The 10,598-nt window shown below is 39.3% G+C and overlaps 1 protein-coding gene across 1 annotated transcript; it reads right to left on the bottom strand.

Moving 5' to 3' along the window:
- Nucleotides 1–6,622: 6,622 nt before the first annotated feature.
- LOC126810849 (uncharacterized) lies at nt 6,623–9,983 on the bottom strand. The gene is made up of 2 exons (XM_050536161.2): nt 9,222–9,983; nt 6,623–8,218 (listed from the first exon to the last, which is right to left on the bottom strand). The coding sequence occupies exons 1-2, from the start codon at nt 9,537–9,539 to the stop codon at nt 7,757–7,759; spliced, it is 780 nt and encodes a 259-aa protein (XP_050392118.1). The 5' UTR covers nt 9,540–9,983; the 3' UTR covers nt 6,623–7,756.
- Nucleotides 9,984–10,598: the final 615 nt, after the last annotated feature.

Raw genomic sequence — 10,598 nt, 5'->3', positions numbered from 1 at the left:
AATATTGGTATATAATAGTGTAGAAACCGATTTGAGCGTAAGAAAATCTTAGGGAAATCCTATAACGGGGAGTCGATGCACACCGTGTCCATACTCCTACAACTGCTCATGCGCTAAACGGTAATCACACACCAGAAACCAACTCACTGTCACACCGGTTATATTTTTGATTTAACCATATTATAGAGCAGGGGGTTAACCTAGCTGAAAAGTGTACCAATTTTCTCCTATATGGTATCAATGTATGTATATCTGGTATCATCAGAATGTAAGTCTGTCGGGTTACTGGTGGTGGGTGTGGTATTCCACGCCCAAACTGCCATGATCCCCAACTAGGCTAGATTAGCTCAAAAGTGTACCACATGAAAATCGCACAGCAATGTACCGTACATTTTCAGGTATTACAAAAACACTCTGACAGACATTTCTAGTGGTGGTGTACCCCTGAAAGAGCTATGTAATTGCCAGACATTTGTAGTGGAGTATCCCTGACAAGAGTTATCTAATTTCCAGACCAAAGCTAGACTAGATTAGCTCAAATCTGTACCACCTAAAACAGCTTTGGAGTTGTTCAGTACCACCACAGGAATCATGAATGACCACTGGCAGACAGTTTGTGCGGTGGGTTGCCCCTAACAGACACGCCCAAAATAACACGACCCCCAACTAGGATAGATTAGTCGGCACTGTTCCTGTGGTCCAAAAAATTAAAAATTGTGACAGGATGCGTAGAATACTAATACCTAGCACATATGCGATAAACTGCGGTTGTAGGAACAATTTTATTTTTCAAAAACGCATTTTTAGCCCAAAAATCAATTTCTTGCAATCGCAGTTTATCGCCTCTTCCATACGTGCTAGGTATTTGTATCCTACGCATTCTGGCTAAAAATCTATTTTTTTAGAACGTGGGAACAGTGCCTGCGAAGCTAGCCTAGTTGGGGGCGTGGCATTTTGGGGCGTGTCTGTTAGGGGTAACCCACCGCACAAACTGTCTGGCAGTGGTCATTTATGACTCCTGTGGTGGTACTGAACAACTCCAAAGCTGTTTTAGGTGGTACAGATTTCAGCTAATCTAGCCTAGCTTTGGTCTATATATAAGATAACTCTTGTCAGGGATACTCCACTACTACAAATGTCTGGCAATTACATAGCTCTGTCAGGGGGTACCCCACCACTAGAAATGTCTGTCAGAGTGTTTTTGTAATACCTGAAGATGTACGGTACACTGCAGTAAGATTTTCGTGTGGTACACTTTTGAGCTAATCTAGCCTAGTTGGGCATCATGGCATTTAGGGCGTGGAATACCACACCCACCACCAGAAACCCGGCAGACTTACATTCTGATGATACCAGATATACATACATTGATTCCATATAGGAGAAAATTGGTACACTTTTCAGCTAGGTTGACCCCCTGGGCTCCCGGTCTATTAGTATAGGCCCTAGAGCAATATCTTTATAAAATTATTGAGCACACTAATGTAATTTTCAAAGGGAACACACATGCCAGCTAATTTTTATACGCCCACCGTGTCGTCGGTCCGGTGTCCAAAAATGAAATGAAATGAAATGGGGTTTAACGTCCTACTGTTCTGCTCCTAACCTGGGCTAATGAAGACGGGCATACGCCATACAGTGTGCTATGAGGGAAATTTTGCCCGGGCAGCGGCACTATAACGGCCTACTCTTATATCGAATTCCAACTGCCAAGGGATCTTTTACGTGCACGCCAATGTGTACACGGGACCTCGGTTTTTCGTCCCATCCGAACGACTAGACAGCTTTCCTTGTCAGCCCCTCCATCCTGCATCACTGACAAGGGAGAACCACGCCGGAAAATCTGGATGAACTTTCTCGGCCAATGCAGGGATCGAACACCCGACCTCCCCGGTGTCCAAAGTTGTTTGTGGACGCTCTAGAGGCTGAAGTTAATATCCTATTGATTTTCAACGATCTCCGATACGGACGCTCTAGTTGATACCCGATTGACTCTATATTTATACACAGTGTGTAAGGTCATGAGGCGAAGAGGACTATCGAATCTTGTGTACTAAGTCTTAGTACAGGGCAGAACTGGAAGTCAAACAAATTCTAATGATTGGCTTATGGCAAAATGTATTACGAAGTTTGTAGGTGTGTCAGATGGTTTGGTTACGGACGGACCCTGTCGATGATCCGTATTCCGCGACCTCTCCTTCCGGAGATGCATCCCACCTACCCATTTGTCGAGAGTCTAGTTTCAATACGCCCCGTTTTCATGTGAACGTATTATTTGGTAACGCCTGTCCGTGTTTCCATTAAAATTTGTAAGACCCTCTACAGGTCAAAATTTTCATGCTATTTGGACAAGGCTTAAATATATGTTTATATCCCAAAGATCTTTGTTCCTTTCGATATTGGTGCGTATTATAGCCTGTATATGGAAAATTGCGTTTTGCTCATGGGTCCTCTAGTGGTCACTTTTATGTTAAGAACCGTTCCAATATATCGCCGTTACTCCATAATCATAATTTAGTTCGAATATCTTGAAAATCAGACCAAAACTTCCCGTCAAAATGGCCGTTCCACTTCACGCAAATACTGTAAAAGCATGTGATATGTATACCAAGGCTGTGGGCATGCAAGAGACGGCAAGTCTTGTAGACGAAACCATGGGCGTCACACTTTGTTTTTCGGGGGGGGGGGGGATATACTTGGACCCCCTAAAAATTTACAAAGTAGGCCCTAACTCCTTTTTATTTACAACAATTATTATTATTATTAGTTAAGTTTTTATCGTATAGAACCTGTACATATCTCAATATGTTGGTGTGATGTTATAGTTTAACCCCGTAAAATATGCCAAAACAGTGTTTACAGAAGACTGAAACTTCGTTCCAGATGCACCCTTAGTCGAAAAGCTTGTGAACGCGACAGAAGCATTGGGTTCTTGAGAAGACGAACGCTATCGATATTCAGCATTCCGTAACGTTCCCTTTCTGTCGAGTGGGCGTTAAACCACATTTCTCTCTGTCTTTCTCTTGTATATAGGGGCGGATTGGGGCCGGCAACCGGCCCGGGCTCCCGTGTCGGAGTGGCCCTTTTTACTGACCGCGGAAATTTTGTAAAATGAACCCCATATATGCGATTTGGTGGCATATCTGATTATAATCTCTGTCAAATAATATATCTCATAAATCGTTTAATTTAGGCCAAAACCCCGACCTGCAAGTAATTTACAACCATCAACCTGTGAAATTATCATATCGCCATATTATTAATTAACGTATTATCATTGTATCGTCAAGAGTCAAGAGAATTTAACTCGTTCAAAATGGGACCATTTGATTAACCAGTTACTATGAATCCGATGAAATTTTCGGTTGAAATTCGGAATCCCCATTGCAGGATTCCGAATTCCGGCCCACACCCAGTACACCCGGTCCAGAAAGTCTATTATACCAGCCCATTCCAGACTCCAGTGATGGCGTGGCGGCCCGTTAAAGGCACCGGCCACATACAACATGATCATCATCGCTCCATGGCCGGTCCAATTCCCCCCCCCCCCCCCCATATAATGTTGAGCAGAAAAGAGGTTTTTTAGACGAATTGGACAAAATTATTTTCATTTTTTATCCGACCGGCCCCTGCGTGTATATGCTTTTCATGAAAACATGGCATTTTTTCAAAGGTTTCAGAGTAGTCCGCCGCGACCCTGCGAAAAGTTGGGATCCCAGGCTCGAGAGGTCACAATTTTTATATGATTTTAAAAACCGTGCATATGTATTTCTGTTACACCATTATATCTGACTCTCATTGTTGGGTAGCCGATTTACATTCGGCTTGTCATTAAGTAAAGTGGCGTTGTTTCGATTCCAAGTATGTACGTGAAAAGAGATGGGGTCGCCGGTTCAACTTTCTGCCCCCCCCCCACCGCTAAAGACCCCTACAGACCACGTCTCTCCCCCCCTCCCCCCCTCTCTCACCCTCTTTCTTGTAGATATCAACCATTATCGTGGACCACAAGACAACCCAGTCTGGTTATTATTGCCTGGTTTGTGTTTTGAGATTTTTAGAATATAAATATTTTTATCAGATATCACGGTCAGCTTAACAGAGACAAAATTATGACACCACGGAGCACCAAATAAACATAACTGTGACACTATCCTGGACAGATTTGACACTTTCTAGGCCTTTCTTCGACTTCACGTTGTGGGATCAATTATTTCAATCATCATTTAACTGACTCTGGAACACCGTTTATGTTGTTACTAAGTTTATATAATTAAACAAATACAGCAAACTACAAAGTTATAATAGCACTTTTTGAGTTATTAAAATATCCACGGTCAGAGTTTAACATCCTTTCTAACTCAGCCCAGAACGGCTTAAACGTGGCAAGAGCCACATACTTCTTGATAGTTCTACATAAGGTTCGCGCTAGGATGATGTGCCCACCCCATACTGCACGCAGAGATTGATCCACATCATACTTCGAGAAATAGATCAGGCGGGGCTAGCTGTAAACAGGCAGCCTAGGTTTGGGATGGTGTTCACACTAGCCTCTAAGCCGAGGAGGCTATGGATATGTTCCCCTTGAGCTCCGAATATGTCTTCCTTACGGTCTCATCATGATATCTGAGGGTAAATCAAACAAGCTCTCTCCTATAGAGGAAGTATAATGCGTCATCTATTAGGGTGGGACAATTACCATTTGTGGGTAAGTGTTTCGTATAGGCACCGTTTTACGCTAACACTATTCTAGTTAATTGTACTAATCCGTGCACGAGATGACTGGACTATGGTACCCTACTTCCAGCAATGGATACTGACATAACTGTCGGTGAGTGAGTCTAAGATAGTAGTAGAATAATGCAAGTTACTTCGTTACCCTAGTTTTCGTCACACATCATGTAGTTCAAGAATTTCTATATTAAACAGAACACCTTTCTTATAACTAAAATAAACCCTATAATATTACAAAATGATCAGATTGAGTTTGACAGTTTGGCCATGCGGGGTAAAACAATCGCGTCAGGTCGAAAATAATAATAATAATAAAAAATAATGGACAAATTTTAACATTGGGGTATGATGTAAGCCTAGCGAGCTAAATAAGAAACTGGGATTCGTTTGTCTGATTGCTGATAGAATTTTAACACACTGATCAGTCCAACAAAAGATTTAAGATCTGGCATGCACAGTAAGTCCAAATGTTACCGGAAAGATAACTCTGGAAAGTGCGTTCGAAGTGTACAATTGACTAGGGTTCTTTCTCATGCATGAATAATTGATTATGATGCAAATGAACAATAATTCCCGTTCTGTATAAGACCGCCGGTGCCTTCAATAATTGTTTTTAACTATAAGAATTTGTGGAACGGGGGGATACGAGATGACCATAATATATAATACGCCCATTTAAATGTGGGCTATAAAAATGAGTCACAGAGGGTGTACAAAGGGGAGTTGGGGTGGTCTAGAGTGCCGCGCTTCCACCTCTAGCTGGCCGGTCACCTCTGGCTTGCGGCTGTGGTTTCGATCCCTGGTGTGAGCGTAGATGTGCCTTCTCAACCTCGTGGGTTTACTCCTGGTACTCCGGTTTCCTCCCACAGGAAAGACCCCTGCGCGTGCGCTAAGATAATAAAAATGAAAAATAAGACTTATCTGCGATATCACCTTCAGTGGAAGCGAACCTTAAACACTAAGAACAACAAGGTGTACAAATTGCTTTTTATTATTAAATAAAAACAGTCAGTTGTGTTAGATTCGATTACATATCATTGTTCATCAACTATATATGAAATTGTGCCTGCTTGCAAACGTCCTAAGCAGTATAAAGCACGGAAAGCTTCATATTCCTGAAATAGACCTACTGGCTTGGTTGCAATGGTACCCGCCTCAAACTAGACTGAAGTCAAAAGAAAGTATACACTGTTCATTTCGTCCTGTTTCAAACAAAGTCGTTTTTCCATTGTATGCAGTATTTGGGTACAAATGTTGATTTGTTTTGCCTTTTATTTGCTTAGAAATATTGAGTTTGGACGCAAGAGACGTGTTCAGTGTAGTTTTATCACATTTTTTTGATTTAAACAAAACTTAGTCATATTTTTAGTGTGTATACTTTCTTTTGGACTTCAGTATATATTATATAGTGAAAGCTAGTACAAAAGTTAATATTTGAACGCGAAAATGCATGCCTTCCATATAAATATAGTTCAATACGACGCAGACAATTCATGACCTGGGTTGTTTTCTGTTTATCTTTTTTTTTCATTTCCGTGAAGGAAATAAAATGAAATGGGGTTTAACGTCCTACTGCTCTGCTCCAACTGGGCTAATAAGACGAGCCATTATCTTGTAAGCTTCTTAATTGAAAGAACACGGGGCCTGTTACTCTCCTTTTCTGTGATGGTTGTCCATAAAACAGTTGCTCCTAACTGGAAGTCAAAAATACAATTCTGTAGATGACAGTGGAAAACAAATCTCATGTAGGCCTAAACTGGGTTACGGGGTATTTCTAAAAAGTAGCCTAATTCTGCACACAGAGAAATATAAAGACACCTTTGTAAGGAAAAGCTGGCATTGTGTAAGATTTAGATACCCCCGCCCCCCTCCACCCCCCCCCCCCAAAACAAAATGGTCGTCCTCGCTATAATATTTCAAAAATAGATAATTCAAAATGAATGTATTGAAAATTTCATTGAAATTCCTGTACTTTGAGTGACGTTATCAATGATTGTAGTTCTAACAATAAATGGGCGCATTGATCGTAACCACCGTACTGGTCATTCAAGTCTTAGCCTCGCTTCTCCATTTTTAATTTAAATTATTAAATGATTGAACCGTTCTAATATACTTAAAATCGGAACTGTCCGACGGAATGGAGAGTTGATTATGGTCTTGTCAAGTTAATGTCTAATTAATAATTTATATAACATTTAAGGCCCAAAGAAAGTCCTGCAATAGGCATATTAGCTCTTTCATAATGCCTGTTTAAAAATGAGTGTATTATTTTATAAGTTTTACCCCTTTCTTACACACAAAGATTAAATACACATTTGCATATTCGTCAATTATGAAAACGGAAGTGGAATAAATTCTGGAAGTATACTTAGTGTTTCCGACTAAAATAGTCCATGTAGGAATTAAAATGTAGGTCAACCATCTTCGTGTCTGTTCTCAAGCAGAGATGGTTGTAGAAAAGACAGGGTAATTTTTGTATGAAAAGGGGTAAGCTACTGCTAGCGCTTATGAGTCGCTAATATTTTCACAGACGTAAAATTATTCTTTTCTTAATTTCATTTGTAAACATGGGACACACCCTCGATTGACATGAGTCTTAAGTCAAACATGGGGGTTGGATGGCCGAATGGTTAGCACGTTCGCGCTGTATCATAACGTCTGTCATTCAGTCAACTGGCGTGGTTTCGATTCCCCCGTTGTACGTGACAAGGAGTAGGGTCGCCTGTCCAACTTCGTGGGTTTCCTCCCACTGTTAAATAAAAGTGAACTATATGTTTGTGTCTAGTGGACGTTAAACCCCATTTCTCTCTCTCTCTCTCTTAAGTCAAACAAAATTAACACATAGGCAACAATTCAGAAATAATTACTACTTCTGATAAAATATAAATGCTCAAAACCAACCACGATCGCTGATCTAATACCAGCCTCATATGTCTGATCCACAGCTATAAAGCATCACTTGGTGTTTTTGTCTGCAAATATTTTTTTTATAAATTACTATTAGCGAAAGCCGTTATCACTGTATTCACCAACTATCAAACAATGGCCTTGGAGGTTTGCTTGCCATTATTTTTGACACAGCATTCATACCTCTTTTCACTTTGAATCTGTAAACCCAGGGTAATTCTCGACTGGGGAGTATTTGGGGTGGTGCGGTTGGTGGGAAATTGCTTAGATCTTCTTCGAATTCCTCGTTGTTAGATATGAAGTTCGAATAGTCTTTGGAGTCGATGCTATCAAATAGACGGCTTTTTTCTTTTTCATATTGGTTTGATGTGGACATGGAAGTATTTGATTTTATTCTTGTAGAATCGTATTCAGGTGTGTTCAAGGTGGGAAGTGGGTTGTGATTATAAAGAGAGTTTCTCTCTACTTCTGTTTTAATGGAGGAGCCGTTTGAAGCTGATCTGTGTTTATTTCTTCCACCTTTTAACGATTTTTTAGACATCGGTGCCAGTTTAAGTCTTGACAGCTGGATTCCGGGTTCCTTTAACGAGAGGAAAAGGGAAATTGTAAACAATGTATAAACAGAAAAGGAAATTCTAAATGGTTTATAAAAAGAAATTGTAAAATTTAAGAAAAGTGAAAGTATGCACCCACTTCAAATAATTCTTTATAATCTGGTCATAATTGCCTTATGGGTTTATTAATATTACATTCTTATGAATCATTTCTTTTGATATAAAAATTTAAACAGGTTCTTTAATGAATGGAGGCATGTCTTAAAATACCGTTGTCATTTTGTGATGACACGTTGATTAATCGTATTATATATGATACCTGATGTCAATGAAACAAATACAATCATAAGGAGGAATTAATAATAAATTGACGGTAAATTGTGCTGACTGGAGTATCCTGGTGTTTCTACCTTATGCACAAATGTAGCTTAACAATTCATCAAAAACATGTCTTTACTACACTAGGATCTAGTAGAGTTGTTATATTACCGGCGTTTTGGTTGTAGTAAGGAGTAAGCCAATGAAACGGTCTGTTACGGCGACTTCTTGGCGTGCAATGCACGGAACTGTGGGTAAACCACTAGAAACGTCAACGCTGATTGATTAATCAATGTCTGACGTCATAGGGTCAAAAGCCGAGTACAACTTTTTCAGATCTTCATGTAGTGTAGGCCATTGTAAGTATAAAAAACGAAACGAAATATAGATCTGTATTATAATCAGATTGGGTGCTTTCTGGTGTATATCCTGGTGTTTCTACCTTATGCACAAATGTAGCGGCATGTGATAAGCTTACCAATTCATCAAAACATGTAAATTCAAGACTAAAAGGGCCAACAAACAAAATAATAAGGGGCCCCAAACTAAGTAATAACATTAAGTTCTTTAGGTGCCCCTGCGCCTACCATACTCACAGGCTACTGCCTGGTCCTGCTAAATGCCATACGACTCTGCCACTTTAAAATAAAGAAATAAATGGAATGGATGAAATAATAAAAAAACCATGAAGGTATTCTATAATGAGCTTACCTGCGGTTCAATATTTCTGTCGTCGCTCATACGAATCAGTTTTAACTTCACAGGTGGATAAAATCCATTTTTGTTCAAATGCTGAACCTCGGTATTTTTAACGTTACCTCCATCAAAGTCGATTACTTTAGGTCGAGCTGTTTGTCTGGAATTAAATTTCTGAGAATATTCGTCTGAAGGTGTTATTTGCAATGGTGCCGTTTTAGAGCGACTTGATTGAGGGAGGCTATTCAGATCATCAGGGAAAGTATAGCTGTGTGGTCGTGGTGGAACACTCCTGTATAACATTCCTTGTTGTTGATTAACCCGAGTTCCCATTTTCTTGTAAAATAAAAAGCTACATAACGTCTATGTGTCTCCCGTAGTGTTGGTAATATAACTACTGTACCTGGTATGAAAATAAATCCATTGTCCGTTGTTGGGGAATTTTCTGCCAATATAAGGTATTAGGTGTCTGTATTGTCGTTCTGTGTTAAAGCCTATTACACAACCTGCTTGATGAAAGTGATTAATCCGATCAACTCTCCATTGTCTGTTATGTGTTTATGAACTTATATAAACTACAAATCGAATGCTAGATGTAAGAATTCTCGCCGGACAAGGTTTAGGCTTTATACGAAATACATTACAGCTACGCAGTATATAGACCTATTAAGTAATCGAACTCCGTTACTTCATATTGAAATATAGAATGATGAATCCTTTTGACTTAGTGATCAAATGAAACCTTAAGCTTTACAATCGGCAATACGCACCAATGAAATACCATTAATCAGTTCAATCGTCTTTTATTGGTTCAGTGGGTCTAAGTAGGTCTACTGTAAACCTGTATAGTGGCCTATTGACAATGTGTTGTCATATGACTCTGAATTATATATAAGCAATAAGCATGCAATGTTTAAGAATACCGTTGAATACGACAGAGATATAAGACACTATACCTATACATGTCTATACATGTAGAACATATTATATTTACATAATGTTGTCTTCCTTGACTTTAAAGCCCTTTAAATTCCGAAACAACACTAAACGCCATTCCTGGTGATTGTGTGCCGTAGTTCATATTATAATATCATTTATCACCCAATAACACATTCTACAATATCACTTCGGACTTCGGGGCAAAACAGTAGGACGTTAAACCCCATTTCATTTCATTTATATATCACTTGTGTGATAACTTTCATAATCTACTGTGCGATATCTCCAAAAGAGATATCGCTTATGAAATAAAATTTATACTAAAGAATTATATTTATTTATTTGTGCATGTAAGAAAGGGTTGTATGATAAATAAAATCTCCTACTTGTCTTTTTTGATATAAAAAAATACCAACTCTCGTCGATAAAGTAAAAAAACTCAAAGAAACTCGG

Source organism: Patella vulgata, chromosome 2 (assembly GCF_932274485.2).
Source record: "Patella vulgata chromosome 2, xgPatVulg1.2, whole genome shotgun sequence".
NCBI classification, from domain to species: Eukaryota; Metazoa; Mollusca; class Gastropoda; family Patellidae; genus Patella; species Patella vulgata.
The sequence above is the reverse complement of the archived record's forward strand: the minus strand, read 5'-3'. Positions and strand labels throughout refer to the sequence as shown.

Excerpts from the sequence above, each read along its gene's own strand:
- LOC126810849 (XM_050536161.2), bottom strand. The coding sequence starts at position 9,539 with ATGGGAACTCGGGTTAATCAACAACAAGGAATGTTATACAGGAGTGTT. Across the intron at positions 8,219-9,221 it reads ACAGAAATATTGAACCGCAG|GAACCCGGAATCCAGCTGTC; the intron begins GTAAGCTCATTA and ends CTCTCGTTAAAG.